This window comes from Perna viridis, chromosome 2 (genome assembly GCF_037379345.1).
Source record: "Perna viridis isolate PV_CMFRI_1.1 ecotype Kerala chromosome 2, ASM3737934v1, whole genome shotgun sequence".
Taxonomy (NCBI): Eukaryota; Metazoa; Mollusca; class Bivalvia; order Mytilida; family Mytilidae; genus Perna; species Perna viridis.
Window position 1 is genome coordinate 1,694,922 of NC_142446.1, and position 21,544 is coordinate 1,716,465.

The 21,544-nt window shown below is 35.7% G+C and overlaps 1 protein-coding gene across 5 annotated transcripts in view; it reads right to left on the reverse strand.

Annotated features, from left to right (window-relative positions):
• The window catches only part of LOC148623260 (triokinase/FMN cyclase-like), a 31,411-nt gene that overhangs the window by 1,835 nt on the left and 8,032 nt on the right, over positions 1–21,544 (reverse strand). For all 5 annotated transcript variants that reach the window (XM_088564976.1, XM_088564977.1, XM_088564979.1 and 2 more), the window contains 10 exons: positions 21,395–21,429; positions 18,879–18,963; positions 18,458–18,547; positions 14,889–15,005; positions 13,648–13,788; positions 5,348–5,482; positions 3,140–3,255; positions 2,719–2,822; positions 2,213–2,246; positions 215–304 (listed from right to left, as the gene is read on the reverse strand). In XM_088564976.1, the coding sequence (XP_088421102.1) occupies positions 215–304; positions 2,213–2,246; positions 2,719–2,822; positions 3,140–3,255; positions 5,348–5,482; positions 13,648–13,788; positions 14,889–15,005; positions 18,458–18,547; positions 18,879–18,963; positions 21,395–21,429 (947 nt within the window). The remainder of the gene's footprint in view (positions 1–214; positions 305–2,212; positions 2,247–2,718; positions 2,823–3,139; positions 3,256–5,347; positions 5,483–13,647; positions 13,789–14,888; positions 15,006–18,457; positions 18,548–18,878; positions 18,964–21,394; positions 21,430–21,544) is intronic.

Consider the following 21,544-nt stretch of genomic DNA (forward strand, 5'->3'; position numbering starts at 1 on the left):
GATTGAAGTACAGTTCCTATTATCATAGATACATGTATTTCAACTGGCATTATAGTAAGAATTTTATCATTCTAATCTAGGTCATCATTTTACAATATAATTAAGCACAATTTGAAAAGAAACCAATAGAAAAACGCGTTTGTGACGCAAGGAATGGGATCAGAGCCTGACACACCTTGTACTATATATTCCTCCATTAGTGAGCATAACTTACCTTTACCGCAGACGTTAAAGCCTCTATAAATGTCTTTTTGTTTATTAAACAGGCTTTAAATTCTTCAACTGCTGGGTACAACGCATCTAACTGAAATAACAGGGCATAATACACTGTTGAAAAATGAACCAATATCATGGAATATAATGCGTACGCAAAGCATTTAACATTTCTCAAAGTGCGAAGTTTTTTTTAAACGTTTCAGAAGTTTACGCGCTAACGATTTCAATAATACATACATATATATGTCTTGAACTAAACCGAAATGCCCTTATAACCCAGGGTAGCTGAATAGGGCGCTCTATGTTTCACTTCTTATACCCAGGGAATTTACGAAACGTTACGCACGATTGCGTCCTATAGCGGTAACGATGGAATTCGACGTTTGATCGCTCAATCCTCAACTCAATTATTTGAAGTAAGTAGTTTTTAGAATATAAGGGAAATGGATATGGTGAATATGTCAAAGAGACAACAACACCACCGGGATAAAATATGTTAGCTCAAGGCCACCTATGGGTCTTCAATGAACGACGAGGAAACCACACCACTGGACAGGCTGCATCTGACCCCTAAACAACATTATACACAGGTACAGCGAAATAATTACCATACACAGATGGGAACCTACTCTCAAAGATTACCCATGATTCGGTGTATGCTGCCTTAAACAATGGAAAGGAAGCTCTAAAGTTTTCCCAGATCCAAATCAATATTTCAACATGGATTTTGTGATATCAAAGTGAAGCGGAAATATATTCCCTATTCTGATTATACAGCGACATTGTCGTCTTTGTGTCAATACAAACTTACTTAATAATAGTAAGTTTGTCGCTATAGAGAAGTCATCAATAAGGAGGGACAGAAAGCCAGATATCGTTCAATGTATCCCAAAATACCATGTAACTTTATGCCTGCCCATATCATGGGACATTATGCCTGGTCATAGCATGGAACATTATGCCTACCCATAGCATGAAACATTATGCCTACAAATAGCATGGGACATGGAAATTTATGCAATTTCGAAGTCATATTTATTACAAATTATTTAAAAAGTCAGTGTTTGTTTTCATTCCTATTACCCTGGTATTTACTACAAATAAACAAAAAGATGTTTAAAAATTAACAAAACAAATGTTCTACTATTGACAGATGTTGACTACTGGAAAAAGACAATGACAGATGGTGACTATTGGACAACTCGGGTTAATGAATTGTAATTTGATTATAAAAATACCTCAATTAAAAAATTTACATATCAGTTCAACGGCATACTTAATCATACCAGTCTTAAATTATCATTATTGATAAAAAGGCAAAAATAATATCATGTAAAACGAACATTAGGCTTGAAAATGTTGATTGGTCTGGATAAATGATATTCTTAGGAGTTACAGTGCCAATAACAACAACACATAAAAAGCGAACATTTCATAATATTACGTACAAAAAGGGGGCCAAAATATTTACATTTCAGGGGTTCATATTAGTGCTAGCCCAAGTTAGCGAGGACCCTCGCGTAGGACATTTGAAAGAGTAATCAAGGGAACCAAGGTTATAGCGGTAATCAAAAGAAATTTCATTTACTTAGGTACTGGGCTTTAAACCCTTATCGAATATGTTTGTTTTGTTTTTCCTTATCGAATACGTTTGTTATTTTCCTTAGGGGGTCCATTGTTTTGAAATTAGCCAATGTCTTAAATAATTTTTAGTAGATACGTGAAAGCCCGTAGATAAACTGTAGTGCGTTCGTAATGGATCTGTGTTGGATTACGGAAAGTGACTTTTTTGGGATCATTCTTTGAATTTTATCTGTAGTGGAACCAGCGCGGTAATCCGTGAACTGAACTTTATTAATTTATTACGGACCTTAGCTTAACGGGCGAATGGACTGATAGGTATAAAACCATATGCCTCAATCTTTTAGTTGCTGGGCATATAAAATGCCCGATGTTTTAAATAATTTAGTTTATTTTTTTTCCAACTAGTACATACCATAGTTCTGTCCCCAGGGTCCGCACCACCATATCTATAAATGTACATCATACATATTATATTTTCAACAAATCAAGATACAGCAGTTGAATAGTATTGTTAGCCATTGTTTAGGCTATAAATGACTAAGAACGCAATCACCACCATGCTTTTATACATGTGATAAACCTTGATCCTCACATTAGGACGTAATGAAATTTTGGTCAGAAAAGTTTAGACCTCAGATAAGGATATTTTTAAAAGGCTTATTACATTTAAAAAAAAACCCTTGAACTTTGCAATATTTAAATATTTTTCTTAATTTTTAGGCATAATTTCATATTCTTTTGATTCTCTTGTGTTCTTAGGAAAAAAAAACATAACAATCGCTTCTTGTTTGTTTTAATGGTCAGACCTGATATATTTCCAAGATAATGATTTTGAGCCACTCGTATTTCAGACCCACTACATTATAAAGGACCTCCCTGACGCCCAGTCAAAATGATATTAATGTAGAGGTTACGTACTTCCTAATAGTAGCCACACCCAATGAGAGAGCACTGCTTAGACATTCTGGTGTAAGGTCTTTCTGTAGTTCTCCAGAAACTGCAGTAAAAAACAGACTGTATACCTAAATAAAAAAAATATTCAGTTTATTGTAAGTCAGTAAATCGTATGACGGCACAGCTGGAAAATATTATGGAGATTTTAAACTTGGTATTACATGTACCTGAAAATACTGAAAAAAAATCTGCCTGTGACGTACGAATGGAAATAAGGGAAATTCTCGTTGTTCAAAACAGGTCGACACGATCGACACGATTCAAATCTGATACATACCAGACTCTTTGCTGGCATTCAATGTGATTCCTTTCTGTTATTAGTTAATAACTACCCCTCAAAAGTATTTAGGCTTCAGTTATATGACCGCCTGACAGAAATACCTACGCCACCTGATGAACCACCCATAGAGACTTCAGCTATGTGGCCAAGTTGTCTGGCTAGTTCAGCGGGATTTCCGATAGCAAGAGGACTATCTTTTGAATTCAACGAGGCAAGAATATCTGTAAATAAGATTTAAAAAAACTTAAAAAATCATCCAAAGCGTACAAATTGTAACACAACTGAATTTTGTTTTTTTTTTTCTACTGTGAAATCGTGCAAAGGTGAGTAACACGTCTTATTGTCAATGATTTTTGTCATCGGTGAATTTACTTTGTAAGGAAGAACCAATGTTTTCATCGATCGGCTTAAGCCATCTCATTGTCTGTCATCGATCGTCTTCAGCCATCTTATGTCCATCATGAATTACTAGTTCATGATCTTTTATTTTATCACGTCAAATTCTGTGTTTGTTACATATCGGAAATTTATCTATTTTGTTGAAACAAAGCTTCTTTAGAATGTATGATTTTGCATGTTCTTTACGGAAAAATATCAAGAAATACAAGAAGACTTAAGTGAAAATAGAACTTTTTGGTTTAAAAAATAAGATGTTTGAAATTAGACTTTGTGTATTTTACAGCAGGTATTCCGCAGACCAACCGGCTTTGATACAAAATTTTGTTTAATGTCGTTCTGATCTTCAATTACATTTTTGGTCCGATTTCTTTGTGGAAAAAAATGATAGTAGTTTCAAAGTTTCGTGTAACAATACCTATTATCCCAGGGGTTACCCAATTGAACAAATACACATTCGATACGTGACAAAAGTAATGTGGTTTTCTGTGAAAGTCTTTCCAAGTCATTTGTACTAAACTTGCTAAATAACAAATGTAGTTGCATCATCTTGAAATAAACTTGTAGCACATTTTAAAGTACTAGTCGTTCTAAAAATCAGACAGAAGAAGATTCATGCATGTCAAACACCAACGGAATTCAGTTTTAATTCTTGTTCAGAAACAGCAACTGTTCACATAATCAGTCTTAGTTTTTCATTTAGTTGTTACGCTTTTGAGATAAAAAATATATAGATTGTACATAAAATTTGCACTTTGCATGAGTTATTGTTCTTGATTTGGCTTGATTTGGTTGATTTTATTGAGAGATAAATGTATGATTTTCTAAAAAGTGCAGATCTAAATGCAAAAAAAGATTATTGTTATGTGAAAGTATAACATATGTTGACTAAAAATGCATCACTTGTTTGGTGGGTTTTTCTTGACCATGAATCATTTTACCATTGCATGACAGTGGTTGAATTTTATGTGGACTGGTACTTAATATAAGCCCTTGTGTACAACTTGCTAAAGAAAGGCTATTTTTGCCTCAAAGTGTGCCAAACTTACCATATGCCATTTACTAAGTATACCGTAGTAGCCTTTCTATGTTCTGAACTTGCTTAAGGTGATCTATAGGTGCCAAACCTTAACCTAGACCTGTTACAGGATATATACAGTAGCCTCATTTGGTCTTAAAATTAATGCTAGAAAAATCTGTTATAAACTAGCTCGCTATTTGATACCTACAATGACCCGACTACTTTACTTGATTCATGTCACTATGCCCCAAACCCAATGAAAGACATCGAAAGTAACCACTCTTGTGCTCAACTTGCTAAAATACTCATTAAAAACGTATGGAAAATCCGAAATTGGCATTATTTATTTGATTGGTATTTTTGTATAAAGTTACCTCACATTATACCGTCCAACGTGCTACAGGGAATCCACAGTAGTCTCACCTGTAAACAAATTTGTTACAAGAAAGGTAGAGCAGCCTCAAATTGTACCAAAAAGCAAATCTACCAAACTAACTTCGTTGCCTCGTCCTTAACTTGCTAAATGACATTTATAACTGTCTCAGTTTGCCCTAAACTTGCGGTAAGAAATTCATATTAGCCTCAGCTTGCCTTTAACTGATGAAAGACGTCTAAGGTAGCCACTCTCTGTTCTAAATATCTACAGGACATCTATAATAATTTCAATGTACTAAACTTGATAGACATCTATAGTAGCATCACCTTATAGGCAATTTGATAAAGGACATCTAGTAGCCTATATTTGTCCTAAACTCGCAGATGTCCCACCTTGTCCTGCATGAGATATATAAATGTCTTACCTTGTCATGTGTGAGATCTATAACTGTCTCACCTTGTCATGCGTGAGATCTGTAACTGTCTCACATTGTGCTGCGTAAGAGCTATAACTGTCTCACCTTGTGCTCCCCTTGCCATAGTACTTCCACAGTCGCCATCACCACTTTCTTTGTCTAGATTATTAAGTTTTTGCTCCGAAGCAATCAATTTCTCCGCGGCTGTCTTAACACAGTTATATATCTTTATTTTCAAGCCTGTAAAAAATATGAAGAAACGCCGTAGCTGTCATATATTAGTCACTGGCGATCTTTGAAGTTGTGCTGTGAAATGCACAGATGGAACTTCATGATGTTGATTGCCAATCTAAAGATGATTAATTTAACGACAAGTTAAAACTTTAAAGTTTCATGTCTATACACTCCTTGAGACGTTTAGGTTTCCCACACGCACGATACTTAAGCGCAGTCTAAACGCTCACAAAAAGCACGATAAACGAACGAGTGCATTATATGAGATTACGTTCATTTGTCAAGCTCAGGAAGTGTCATTGAAACTGCTTCGTGTTCGGCTGAGATTTGCTTATTTTGTCTTAAAACTAGAGCTGGTAAAGGCACGTTTTACGTGGCAGTGATAGTTCATTTAATTTAAAACCGAAAATTCATAAGGAAAATTTCGATACTTTTTATGCTCGGTCCTATGTAATTATTTTTTTTTGCCATGGCCTAATTTCGTACCCCCCTCCCCCCCCCCGTTAATGTAAAACTTTAAACATAATTTCTATAGGAACACACTGACAACTGAATCATATACGGATCAGCAATAAACTTATACTATCAATTCTCATGAATACAGCCATACCCACTTTAAGCCCATTTTCAAAAGAGGTTTTCAGAGGAGCAATGTCTCAAAATTAAAAAGGGACTCGGATACGTTTTACTCAAGTTGTCGTAAAAACAGTTAACGTAAACCGACACTAACGACGACAATGACAATTACAACGACAAGGTGATAATATTTCAACTTTTGCGGAATATAAAAAAAATGAACTGTAGATAATACTGTCTTAAATGCTAACGCTCTATACACGAACATCCACAAGAGAAAGAGATAATACACAAAGATGGCTTTTATGATTGAAGGGGCTCAAAGTAAACAGCAACATAATGGACATGCCTGGCATTCAGATGGATTCACAATAAACATCAACAAGATCTAGCCTTCAGAAGGACACAGCTAACAACAACATAATGGGCATTGTCTGGCCTTCAGAAGGACTCATGATTAACACCAACAAGATTGACATTCTCTACACTTCAGAAGGACTCACGATTAACACCAACAAAATTGACATCGTCTAGACTTCAATGGGACTCACGATTAACACAAACAAGACTGACATCCTCTAGACTTCAGAGGGACTCACGATTAACACCAACAAGACTGACATCGTCTTGACTTCAGAAGGACTCAAGATTAACACCAACAAGACTGACATCGTCTTGACTTCAGAAGGACTCACGATTAACATCAACAAGACTGACATCGTCTAGAGTTCAGAGGGACACACGATTAACACCAACAAAATTGACATCGTCTAGACTTCAATGGGACTCACAATTAACAACAACAAGACTGACATCCTCTAGACTTCAGAGGGACTCACAATTAACACCAACAAGATTGACATCGTCTAGACTTCAATGGGACTCACAATTAACACCAACAAGAATGACATCCTCTAGACTTCAGAGGGACTCACAATTAACACCAACAAGATTGACATCGTCTAGAGTTCTGAGGGACACACGATTAACACCAACAAAATTGACATCGTCTAGACTTCAATGGGACTCACAATTAACACCAACAAGAATGACATCCTCCAGACTTCAGAGGGACTAACAATTAACACCAACAAGATTGACATCGTCTAGACTTCAATGGGACTCACAATTAACACCAACAAGACTGACATCGTCTAGACTTCAGAGGGACTCACGATTAACACAAACAAGACTGACATCCTCTAGACTTCAGAGGGACTCACGATTAACACCAACAAGACTGACATCGTCTTGACTTCAGAGGGACTCACGATTAACACCAACAAGACTGACATCGTCTAGACTTCAGAGGGACTCACAATTAACACCAACAAGAATGACATCCTCTAGACTTCAGAGGGACTCACAATTAACACCAACAAGATTGATATCGTCTATACTTTAAAGGGACTCACGATTAACAGCGGCAATAAGGACACCTTCTCGCCTTTAACACGGACAGAAATTCACAGTAAACAGCAACAAGACAAAATCGTCTGGTTTTTATAATTGAAGGGGGTTCACAGTAAAGAGCAACAAGATGAACACCGTTTAGGCTTCAGAGGGACTCACAGTAGATACCAACTAAAGGGCAAACCATTCAGCCTTAAGAAGGACTCACATTTAACTTCCAACAAAATGGACACAGTCTATCCTCCAGAGGGACTAACAGTAAACAGCAACAAAAGTAACACTGTCTAGCCTTCAGAACGACTCACAATAAACGACAACAAAAGTAACACTGTCTACCCTTCAGAGGTTCACACAGTTCACAGCAGTAAGATTCACACTGACTAGCCTATAGGGGGGAGTCACACTAATATCAAGCGATAGGGACAATGTCTAGGCTTCAGATGTAGTTACAGTAAACAGCAACAGCAAGGCCAGCACTCCACAGTATTGTAGAACTGCCTAATTTTGGTCTTGTAATCTGATGCTTTGTAACATTTATCACTTTAAAAAAATGTCAAGCATCTGTAAATCTATATATTTAGAAATAGCTCTAGCCAAGGCCTTCAGGATGCAGTAAAAATTTTCTGGAAAAAAATTACCCACAGCATATAGGGTTACCATAGAAACCATGCAAAAATATGCGAAAATTTGCAAAAAAGTTCATAAAATCAGGTTTAAAAATATCATATTTCCCGCAAAATATCTGCAATTTTTATTTCATCCCCTGAAACTGTTCAAACTTTTTCCTTCGAAAACCCCTTCCTCATATGGGCATCGCCGGTTAGATTTTGAGCTATTTCACTTTGTAATCCACTTATTAAATTTAGCATGGTGAATAATTGACTTACTTTCACTTTCACAGTGAAGTCAAATTGTCATTGAAAAAAAGCCCTTTCAACATTGAAAATATATAAAACATTGCAAAATACTTTTAAAAGCCCCCTTTTTTCAGAAAATGTTTTATCAACAATAGATTCTTCATTTTTAATCACTATAGCAACCACCGGTTTCCATTTATGTCATTTTTCATCCTAGCCAAAAGTGGGAAACTAAACTAAACTGTGGAGTGCTGGCAAGGACACCGTCTAGCTTTCATAGGAACTTACACTAAACAGCAACAAGGTTAACACCGATTAACCCACAAAGGGACTCACAGTAAATATAAACAAGATGGACACCGTCTAGCATTAAGAAGAAATTCCCATAAACGCCAACAATATGAATACCGTTTATCCTTTAAAGGGTTGGATTCACAGTAAAAAAAAAGCAAGCAACAACAGAGACCCTGTCTAGCCTTCAGAATGACTCATAGTTAAAAAGAAACAGGATGGACACTGGTAAGCCTTCAGAGGAACTTACAGTTAACAGCAACAAGATTGGCATGGTCTAGCTTTCAGAAGGACTTATAGTAAACACCAACGATAAGGACACCGTTTAGCATTCAGAAGGACTCATCGTAAACGCAAACAATATGAACATCGATTAGCCATTACAGAGATTCACAGTAAAAGGCAAGAAGATGGACACCGTTTAGCCTTCAGAACGACGTACAGTAAACAGGAAAAAGATGAAGTTCGTCTAGCCTTCAGGAGGACTCAGCAAACAGCCACAAGAGTGAAAATGTCTAGCCTTCGGAGGGACTCACAGTAAACGCCAACAAAAGGGACACTGTTTATCCTTCAGAGGGAATGCTAAGAAAAACGAAAACAATGAACATCGTTTAGTTTTCAACAAGGACAGGACTCAAATTAGATCGCCTCCCAGAGGTTAATTAGGCCGACAAATATTACTTGTCACTGTACAAAAATAGCATTTGTTAGCAAAGTGATTCTATGCCGAAAGCATTTTCATTAAATCTTTGATATTAAAAAGGTGCAGCCGCTTAAATACCAGTTTCCGATCCTGTTATTTATACAAAAACGTATCCATAACAAGGGGCTCTAAGGAGCCTGAATCGCTAACCTGGTTAAAGTTTGTATTTCAAGAGCAATAAATTTAACAAGGAGTTGTCAAACAATTTTGACACCAGAAGACTTTGATATATGCGAACAACTACTGTATGACCACTATGTTCTATTTTAGTAACTGCAGCCATGTTTTTGACGGTTCAAAAATCCCCACATCAGTTCTATGCAGGATACCACAGGGAACATTCATTCCAAGTTTGGTTCCAATTGGTTGAGTAGTGTCAGAGGAGAAGAATTTAGAAAAATTGTTGACGACGACGGGCGGACGACGACAGACAACGACGACGACCGACACTAGATGACGGCAATCGCTCACATGGCCTTTTACCAGGTGAGCTAAAAAGACATCAGTTCGTACTTTTGTGTGACAAATATGGCTTTACGTAGACAAACAAGATATTTCGAGCTGTTACGGCATTTGGGTGTCGAAAAGGATGTCATAATTATCATTTCCAAACATTTTCAATGATTCCGTACAAGACTGTGAGGTATCATGGTGGTTATTCCATCTTATCCGGAAATTTTTGACACATTGTTCGACAAATTAAGTAGCACTCCAACTAAGAATCATGCAAAAAGTAAACCATGGGTAAAAAACCTACATTTTTTATATTTTGTTTGAATTGGCATGGTAAACAGAAATTAACATTCAGTTTTTCATATAACCCGTGTTCTTAGGAGATTAAAATTATATAGAATGCACTGTAGATTTCAAAATTTAGGGAGATAACTCTGTAAATGACACTCAAATACAATAGAATCTATTGGATTTTCAATGTTGATTATCTCCTACGAGCAGGCAGATTTGAATGAATAATTACACATTTCATAATAAAACGCCCCGTGCAGGTCCGGATGTCAAAAGAATAGGCCTGCAGCAGCACTAAGCTTGTCGTAAAAGGCGACTAAATAGTGCTCAGAACCTTAGCCGGGGGCTAGGGTGCTCTGCCCACAGAGCAACTGGGTTGTGTGCTCCAGGTGGTGGAATGGGATACCCCTGGCGTGTTACATGCTGGGGTTGTCAGGCTATAATACGGAAAACCTGACCACAAACCATAGTGGTGCACCGTGTTGGGAAAGATGCCACGTTCCTCGCACGTTAAAGAACCCTACTGTGGTATTCTCCCAGAGAAGGAACCACAGGGCTCCGCCACAGGAGGCTAAATTGCCCGACCCTACCCAACTCTCCTCATTTCCAGTGGCAATCAAAATTTGTCGACCCCATTATCCTTTTGTCCCATCCCATTTTTCATTTCATCAACATTTCATGTTCATTTTATCATCCACTTCATGTTCATCGCCTGAAAATAGCTGAAATATTGCTGCTCGGGCGTTAAACCCCAACAAACAAACAAAAACAAACAAAAATAATAAAAACCCATAAAACAACTTAATTACAAAAATAAAAATATGTAGCCTTTTTGGGGATGTATCACATTTTTTTTTCAGATTCTGCATGATTCTTATAAGACAGCTACTTAAGTATTTTGCCAAGCTTTGTATTGGCACAACGGGCTTTTATCGTTAAAATATTGAAGTTGCGTTGCGTGTGGCCAATATTTCCTGCACAGAAGTACATGTCAGAAAATCACGTGTTTTTCGCAAATTTTGTCGACATTACATATTTTGCCTTCATTTAGCAAGTTATGTTCATGTCATGGATGAACTGCAATACAGTTGAACAGATATTGATTTTTGGCAACGTATGCACATCCAACAAAACCATGATCATATTTTGCTGTCAATAACAACGTATGCACACCAAACAAAATTATGATCATATTTCGCTGTCAATAACAATGTATGCACACCAAACAAAATTATGATCATATTTCGCTGTCATAAACAACGTATGCACACCAAACAAAACCATGATTATATTTCGCTGTCATAAACAACGTATGCACATCCAACCAAACAATGTTTATCTTTCGCTGTCATTAACAACGTATGCACACCCAACTAAAACATGATCATATTTCGCTGTCATTAACAACGAATGCACATCCAACCAAACCATGATCATATTTCGCTGTCATTAACAACAAGCACAGGTTTACATTATCTTTCTGACCCAAAAACAAATTGCTTTGTGCAACTCCATATAAAAGTCTCTGGGGAAATTCTTGCGACACAGTACAACATTGTCTGCATGGTTTCACAATGCTCAACAATCGGTATGACACTCCTTATTTGTACATGGACAATCTAATTCTTTTAATCACATTTTCAAATGAAGAACCACGATAAGCGAACCAGAAATGGTTTAATTACTAACTGCAGACACCAACTATGGATAAGCTCAAATTAAATGGGTTAAGAAAAAAAATACTGAGGTTAAGAAAAGATTCAAACTTATTTAAATTACTCATGGGAGCAGAAAACAGTATGGACTTGGTTAAAATAAAATAATTAGCCATCAAAATGCAAGTAAATTGATCTGGCTCATAGCCCTTTGAAACGTAAAAAATTCAGACAGAAAACGGCCTCTTGTTGTCTTAGCATAATTACAACAGAACTTTGATCTTACTATATCAAATAAGGAATAAATATTGTATAAATTATGAATGTTTGTCTTGATCCATATATTGTATAAATATGTATTTATGAATGTTTGTCTTGATCGATATATTGTAAATTTTCTAATAAACCCTGTTATGACAATAAATTCTATGTGAAATTCTAGATCAAAATGTGCCATCAGAACTAGAAACAGAATGGACCACATCTCAAATATCTTATTATAGTAAGATTAACGATATTACGATCATAAATATTTGACTAGTACATGTAGTTGGGTTAATGGGAAAGAAAAAAATCATAGTTTTAATATACACACCAAACCTCTTTCTTTTTAAATTCTATACACTTAGCTGTCAAAGACGGTCTCCAGTCCTATCATGACACCTGTTACTCCCGTAGTGATACTGATTCAATGTGGATCCTGAAAAATTCGAAAGATCTTCTGGAAACCCTCAATTAAAGATTATTATCAGAATACAATAGCATGCATTAAAACCTAATATGATATTTCAACTCTTTAATATTCTATTCCCCATACTCAGTTAAAATCCCGACTCAAAAACATTATACATCGTATATTACTAAAAATAAAACGGTACATCTAGATACAAATATGTAGTTCTTGATAGAGATTCCACATTCTTTGTAACAAACAATTCCGAATCATCTTCCAAATATACCAAAGAAGATGTTTCAAAATGCTGGAATTTTTTTTATCGATAACATAATTGTCCAGTGTGGTGGATGCGTTTTTCAACAAACGGTCGGCATTCATTCCAATGGGAACAAACCGTGCTCCTCTACTTGTTGACCCATTCCTTCACTCTTATGAGGCTGAATTTACAGCTGACCTGATCCAAAAGAAGGGACATCGATTAGCTAGATCCTTTAATCCCAGTTTCCGCTATTTAGATGGCGTATTATCGTTAAACAATTCTACTTTTGGGGACTTTATACATCGCATCTACCCCCCAAAAAAACTCGAGATAAAGGATACTTCAGACACTGTAAAGTCAGCCTCATATTTTGACATGTACTTAGAGACCAAACTATACAACCAACGCGTTGACTTTTCATTCCGTTTTGTCAAATTTCCTTTCATCTGCGGCAACATCCCTTTAGCACGTGCATATGGAGTTTTCATATCACAACTCATACGTTATGCCAGAGCTTGCCGTATGTACGCAGACTTTATGTATCGCTTGACTTCTTGCAATTACGCTTCTGGAACAGGGTCATGTTGCTACAAGATGAAGTTTTATGGTTGTCATCAAGAAGTCGTGGATCGTTACGGTGTACTCATCTGCACCATGAAAACTGATTTGTTCAACGTGTCATAGTTTTCCTTTCCTCTTTCGTCTACACTGGACTTGGCTATTTATGAGCAACTCGGTGTGTGTTTCTAGAAAAGCAGAGGATGCTTATCTTACCGGTGCACCTGGTCCAAGCTCCAAGTTTTTAGTGGAGTTCGAGTTGTACATTTACTTTTGTTACTATGTATGTATTATTTTGGTTATTTTATGTTTTTTGTTGTGTGTGTCTGTTTTCCACGTCTGGTCTTTGTGCCAGGATTACATTCTTTTGACTTCCGCTAGAATCTTGATTCCCTTGGTTACTCTTTCAAACATGTTTTATATAAATCTTATATCTTACTTGGACTGACAGTATCGGCAACACTTGGTTCGGTACTGATGTCTTCAGAACTATCTATACTTATTTTTGGAGGGGTCTTCCTTGTCTTCTCGTCACCTGGTAAACAAGGATGAAGCCAACCAGGTGCAGTGGTCTCTGCATCTAATTCAAAATAAACCACCAGGAATAAAATAAGTATTCTCAGAATAAAACGTAGAAGATTATTACTAAAATATGTACAAAACATTTTAATATAACCTTTCAAAAAATTGTATCATAAAGTACTTAAACTACTCACGAAAATGAAAATAACATATTTTAATCAAATATAATATTCAATAACTTATTTCATAATCCAATACTTCAAAAAACGACGAATAATACTATAATCGAACTTAAATTGATAATATCTCGAATGTTCTATGTACCTTTAATCATGTGGTAGTTACTACAGCTACTAATTAACAAGGTCCCAATCATGTGGTAGTTACTACAGCTACCAATTAACTAGGTCCCAATCATGTGGTAGTTACTACAGCTACCAATTAACTAGGTCCCAATCATGTGGTAGTTACTACAGCTACCAATTAACTGGAGGTCCATTTACATGTTTCTTTTATATTATACTATTCATCAAGATTTTATCTGGTTTTAAAATTGATATATTCATATCCTGCTAATTAGCTAATTATATATTTCTCAGTTGATCTAGGCTTTTTCCATTCGTTTGTTGTCAAATCCACGAATTTAATAATCTGCGAACTGATCATTTTCCCCTAAACCACGAAAATTACAACCCACGAATAAAAGTACTCCCACAGTATATGTCGCTTGATGTTGTTTTGAACATGAACTCAGTTGAGGAGTATTGGCTATTGGTGATGAAATCGTGCAGTCTCTCGGTTCTCCTGTACATACAATCAATGAATCTATCCAAAAGAAAGCGAGTTTTCAACCAGCGATTCAAGTACTTTATGTTCGAATATACCCATAACGGTATTCGTGTGAGATTGAGTCCTTCTTGTATCCTTAGCTCTGCTAATAAACTTTCCAGTGCAAAGTTGCTCTTCTTTAATACCATGGTTAGCAAAACAATATAGCAATCGATAGGTGAAAATTGAACTGCTCGACCAATGGGACGTTTGAGTCAGAAAATTTAAGACGCGCCTGTCACTGGGGTAAAATAATGCGACATACAAGTAATTGGCCAGCCCGAGGTAAAACAATGATCAAGCGGAGTTAATTTCTGAAACTATAAATACCTAAGCACCTCCTTAATGTGTCATCTAAGTGTAACAAGGTTATAGATACTCCAGCCATTTCCAGGGATGTAGTAAATGATCCACAGAATAATCTTTCTACCGTAACACCCCTTGATTCTAAAACCAAAAGAAAACAATTATAGGATATAATTTGTTTTTTTTTAAATTCTTTTACTCAAAAAACCTCGATCACGCGGTACACACTAAACAACCACGGAAGTGTGCATCACGTACATTGAGGTTGTCATTTCTTGTGACCAAGTATTCGGCAAATATAACTAGAGGCTATAAAGAGCGGCCATGCTTTTCCTTGCGTACCGCTAATACATAAGGAAAAATCATATCAATTTTCATTGAATTCTGTCAAGTTGTTTTTGATGAGAAAATAACATTAAAAATAGCCAAAAAACGTCGAAAACGGAAAACAACTCCGTCTTAGCTCCACTGATTTACACGAAAACTTGACCAATGATAGATCTCAACACGCTAAATACTTTTACCTTACGATTTGGAAATATATGCGAAATATCTCTGCCTGACACCTATGTTCTTTTTTAGTAACAGCAGTACTGTTTTCGACGGGTTAAAATATTTCCACATAGTTCTCTGCAGAATACCCTAATAACATCCATACTTAGTTCGGTTCTATAATTCTTCAAGTAAGTTCAGAGGAGCAGAGTTTTGAAAAATTGTTAACGACGACGACGGACGCATAGTGATGACAATAGATTACATGGCCCTTCGGGTCAGGTGAGCTAACAAGTAAATATATGTTTTTTTTTCAGGCGATTAAATTAGGTCTATGATTTTTTAGCACACTTTTCGGTCCATATGTGACGTATTGCTATCACTTATAGCGTCCGTCGTCGACTGTTGTCGTGGTTAACTTTTTAGCTCACCTGGCCGAAGGCCAGGTCAGCTATTCCCATCATTTGGTGTCCGTCGTCGGCGTCGTCTTAACAATTTTTCAAAACTCTTCTCCTCTGACACTACTTGATCAATTGGAACCAAACTTGATATGAATGTTCCTTGGGGTATCCTGCATAGAACTGATAAGAAGAATTTTGTTCCATCAAAAAACATGGCCACCGTTACTAACAACAGAACATAGGGGTCTGACAGTAGTTTTTAGCATATATCTTCAAAATCGTTAGGTTTAGCCAGACTCTGACATAGGTAAAAGTTTTTAGCATGATGAGATCTATATGTGGTCAAATTTTCATTTTAATCTGTTAAGCCATGTTTGAGTTATTGCCCTTTTTCGATGTTTTTTTTTTGCTTTTTCTAATGTTATTTCTTTCAAAAATCATCTCCTCTGACACTACTTGATCAATTGGAACCAAACTTAGTATGAATGTTCCTTGGGGTACCCTACATAGAACTGATATGGGGATTTTTGATCCGTCGAAAAACATGGTCGCCGTTACTAAAAATAGAACATAAGGGTCAGACAGCAATTTTTCGCATATATCTTCAAAACCGTTAGGTTTAGGCAAACTTTCAAATTTTGAAATGATCCTTATTATAAGGCCTTCAAAAGTCTTCAGGAGCCAAAGTTGTCTGGCGACTCTTTGTAAGACTTATTGCCCTTGAAAGATAAAAAAAAATCTTTTTTTTTTCTACAGTTTTCAGCCAAGATCTTGAAAACAATAATAGTCAGAAAGAAACTTTCAATTGCTGAAATGATCCTTATGATAAGTCCTACCAAAGTCTTCTCCAGTCAAAGTTGTTGGACAATTCCTTGTTGAATTTATTGCCCTTGGAGGACAAACAAAAACCAGGTAAGCGATTCGGGCTTCTGGGAGCCTCTTATTTTCTATAATTAAGATGGTCCTCTGAAACTATTTTGTGGATATGAACATAATCTGGGAACAACATCCTTTTGAAATCTAGTTTAAAAATTGTGTCGATTATGCTCATTAAGCGTGAAATATGACAAAACATGGCTGTTATTGTCATTTTATAACACACGGGTAAAGTCAATAAAACTATAAAAATAAATGTGACCACTCTGCGAAGAAGTATCAATTGCGTCAAAGTGACTGACCTCGAAAACCACAATAGACAAAAAGAAACTTGTAATTGATAAAATGGTCCGTATATAATGCCTACTAAAGTCTCCACTTTTATTTGGTGTTACTGCTGTTTAACTGATAATCTTTGTGTTTTAGCTAAATATATCTTGAAAATCATTACATACATTTACAAGAACGAGAGCGGCCTCTATACGTGATATAATGCTCGCTCTGCTTGCACCACCAGACTTCTATTTTTTTTCCATTCAGGCACTTTTATCCAAATAGAAAACACTTAACTTCTGAATTAAAATAATACAGAGAGGAATACAAGGCTAACAAATGAATAAGGAAAATCAGAACTATGTTCACTACTTAAAGCGGGGGCATATAGTGATTATGTTGTACGTCCGTTCTTCCATTCCCGGTTCTAATCCGCGAACTGTTGAATAGACTCTGATGAACTTTTCATATATTCTTTGTCACACGATGCCATTGTGCAACTCTTATTTTGTTTTTTAATCAGAATGATTTTTGGTGGTTGCTATATGGTTTCTGGTGAAAAAAAGAGGCGGAGGACTACCGTGTGAGCTGTGCTCATAGTTTTTTTATACCACACGCAAAGCATGAGGTAAATTGTTATCATGATATTCGTCCGTCCGTCCGTCTCCAGTTTTAATCAACAACTCCTCCGACACCGCTGAATGGAATTCAATACAAGTTTCACAAATTCTTTATCACATGATGCCATTGTGCACCTCCAATTTTGTTTTTCCATCTGAATGATTCATGGGGGTTTTCTTACATGGTTTATTGGGAGGGGAGCGAGGTATCATCATGTGAGCTTTGCTCACATTTTTTTCTCTAGTGATTGTTCCACTGTAAAAATAAAGAGTGTAATGACAATTTTCAGATCACTTTGACGAATAATTCTATTTTTCTTTTCATTCAAACAGTTATCCAGTTCTTTATGAAGATGATAAAAAAAATTATGAGCCCACTCGTTGTATGGTCAATAGGATAATGGATTGTCACAAATACTCCGTCGTCACACTGTCAAACGAGAACATCGTATTCGAATGCAAAGTAATAAAATTATTTCCTGACATTGAAATTTTCAAATTCAAATTGAAGGTTTATTGCAACTACATGTACACATGATTATTTGAAGCTTAGATCTTGATCATAACTATCTTCATGTATTTTCATGCTTACATTATGATATTGTACATTCTATACAATCTCTACAATACATTCTTCTGAAGAAAGTGAATGAAGAATAAAATCGGAAATCAGTACAAATACTTTAGTTGTGAAAAAGAAGAAAATACTAGGTTTCCAAGTAAGTCCAAATTATGGCCTTTGGCCAGGTGAGCAAAAAAAGTTGTGAATCAAGAAATCAAACTATGCTTGACTCTAGAGGCCCAATACCCTAATGCGGGTAAGTTTTGCCTTACTTAAAAGTAAGTTTGGGCTTGTTACAGTACTTGAGCCTAGCCTCATAAATTCAAATGGTAATTTATTTGTTTATTCCTATATTTGTACGTAACTTACCAAGCAACAATACAGCTTCTCTTGCTACAATATTTAACTCTAGCACTGATGTTCCTCCTAAATTATTTATCATACATGCCATTTTATCACCTATAATATAAAAACACCAACATTGTTAACACATTCCTGGCTAAAATTTTTACCCTGTTATACAAAAGACTAGACATGTTTACCTAGTTTTGTATTTAGACTGGGGTTATTACCTGGTGTATCAATAGACGGGACAGGTTTACCTAGTTTATCTTTAGACTAGGGTTAATTACCTGGTGTATAAATAGACAGGACAAGTTAACCTAGGGTTATTTTCCTGGTGGCTCAATAGACAGAACTTTTTTTACCTAGTTTCATATGTTTAGACAGGAGATATTTATCATCTTGCCCGGAGTTTTATCTAGATCTTTTATCTTTTACAGGGATGTACCTGGTTTAACATCTAGACGGGAGTTGTTGCTTGGATCTGTCATGTGATCAATCATCATCTGTACAGCTTCTTTGGCTGAAACTAACTGAAAATATAAATCGATGGTTTAAAGAACACGCAACTATATTTGAGTAGAATTAAGCAACGTACTTTTTTTAAATAGAGTATTTGGATGTAACTTCTGAGTTCATTCGACTTAGTAGCAATGTATAAATGCACCTACAAAACACTGAAATTTGATCTTTGAACGATGGCTATTTCACAGATCATTCTTCGGTAGTACTATTCTGATGATAGTCGAATGCTACAGAAACGGAAAAAAAAAACAAACACGTCTCAGTTCAGAGATTCTTATGCGTCTAGCGGATTCACCCGAGGAGATTTTCGGAATTGATAACGACGATGTACACACTTAAAATATTTTCAACTGAGTTCAAACATACGAAGAAGGTAATAGCCCCCGTAGCAGTTTTTTTTGGACGAAAATATATATAATTAATCTCTTTCTACTTTCGCAAAAACGTTTTTATCAATAAAATGAATAACTAGACATTGCCCCTAACGGGAACTAATACCCCGCAGCTTGTTGAACCCTGTACATTTTGGGACTAATGAGGAAATACGATTCAAACACAATTTGCTGCCATTTTTAAGACATCCAACACCAAACAACAATCAGTACTTTTTTGACAACACAATAACGGAATATGGCTTATATGCACATCTCCATATGATGTAATCTAACTCTCCATTGAGTGTCGTAACAATCCTGCAATTTCTTAAGGTGGAGTTGCAGACAACGCCTGAGATCAGGTTTTGCTAAAAAGAACGACTAAGTTCAACATCCATCATATCTATTTTTTTCTAACAGCCGTCATTTTCACAATTTTTGTTCAAACATAAATTCCTACCAGTATGCACATCTCCATATGGTTATCTAACACCCCATTAAGTTTCATAGCAATCCTGCAAGTCATTAAGGAGGAGTTATGGACAACGCATGAGACCAGGTTGTGCTTTAAAAAAAACGCCTAAGTTCAACATCCATCACATCTATTTTTTTTCTCCAAACATAAATTCCTGACGATATGCACCTATCTATGTGGTTACATTACATCCCACAAAGTTTCATAACAATGTTCCAAGCTGCTTAGAAAATAGTTAGGACAGACGGACAGAAAGACAGAGTGAAACCATATACAACCAAACTTCATTTGCGGGGAGTATAAAAGTACACAAAAAATATTTGGTTTGACTGGCTGTGGTGACATTTAAGGGACATCGCACTTTTCTCGCTCGAACCTCTAATAGATATCGGTAAATAATACCAAAGCGTCAGCAATGGAATGATTCAAATACACGTCAAAGCCCAACACAAGGCATAAACGTGAACACATGAATCAAAGACGATCTCCTTACACAATGTAAATGCGAACCGAATAAAGAAGATTACGCAGAAAACCTGAAGATATATAAGGGAAACAAGACGTCACACAAAAAATAAAACTAAAGCACTAAGCAATATTAACTGCAAAAGAAAAAAACCTGCGAAGTAATTACTTTCAACTAAGTCATGATCTAAACGTGGTAAAGAGCTTAGACATCCGAAATTGACAATATTCCATAAAGGGAATAAAAAATCAGAATAAAACAAATGCCGTTATAATTTTTTTTGAGCCGCCGAAATATTAATTAAAAGCTATTAATTGCAGAAATCACAAACAATAATCTAACTGTATAGAATTTATTAGTTTAATTGTGAAAGACTATGTTTTTACAACAAACTTTTCCCATGTGTTCTCTTCTTCAGTTCAATTCAACACTTTATTATTTGCTTGCACACCAATTTCCCCTTTGTCAATGTTGTCAGACATATTTCATTATTAAAAAAACCAAACTTGAAAACCTAATAAAAACAAACATATTGTAATGGTGTTAGGCTAAAATAATAAAAATAGAAATAGAAATTGTTTTAAATGAATATTACATTTTGTTTCTTTTATTACTAATTTGTCTTTTTTTAGACATTTTAGGAACAAAACTATTTTTTTCATTAGCCATTCTGGGATGAGACATTTTTGGAACATTCCATTTTTAGAACATTTTATTTAATTATGTATAGACTTAAACTCCAAACAAAATGCGTTTTGAAAATGCAAAGCCATGGCATTGATACAAGAGCACTGTCGTTTTATCATACTTAGGTGGGATATGATTTAGGGATCAATATTAAATATCTACTTCCAGTAGATGATAAAATAAATTTTATCTCTGTAGACATAAACGTTTAATCTCTTCTATTAAAGGTTCATGTGATTCTTGTGTAATTAATCGATACTTTCTGCCAGGTTTCAAATAGGCCATGTCCTTTATATTGACCAGAGTATGGAAGAACAATAACCTTAAATAGCTACCTGTATTCAAAATAAATCGCCAAAAATCAAGCTGTGGAATGCGTGTGCATGGTTTTTGATAAACAGCAGCGTCAGTTTCGCAGTAAATGACGTTTTATTTACCTTAGTTCTCCTTACACCAGCTTCTCCGTGGATACCTGAAAAATGTCACATAATAACTACTAACTTCTCCTTAAAAAACCTAAAAAGTGCAAAAGAATAAAAAACAGCTTACTCATAAATAACTCATAAATAAAATGTCAAGAAAGAAAG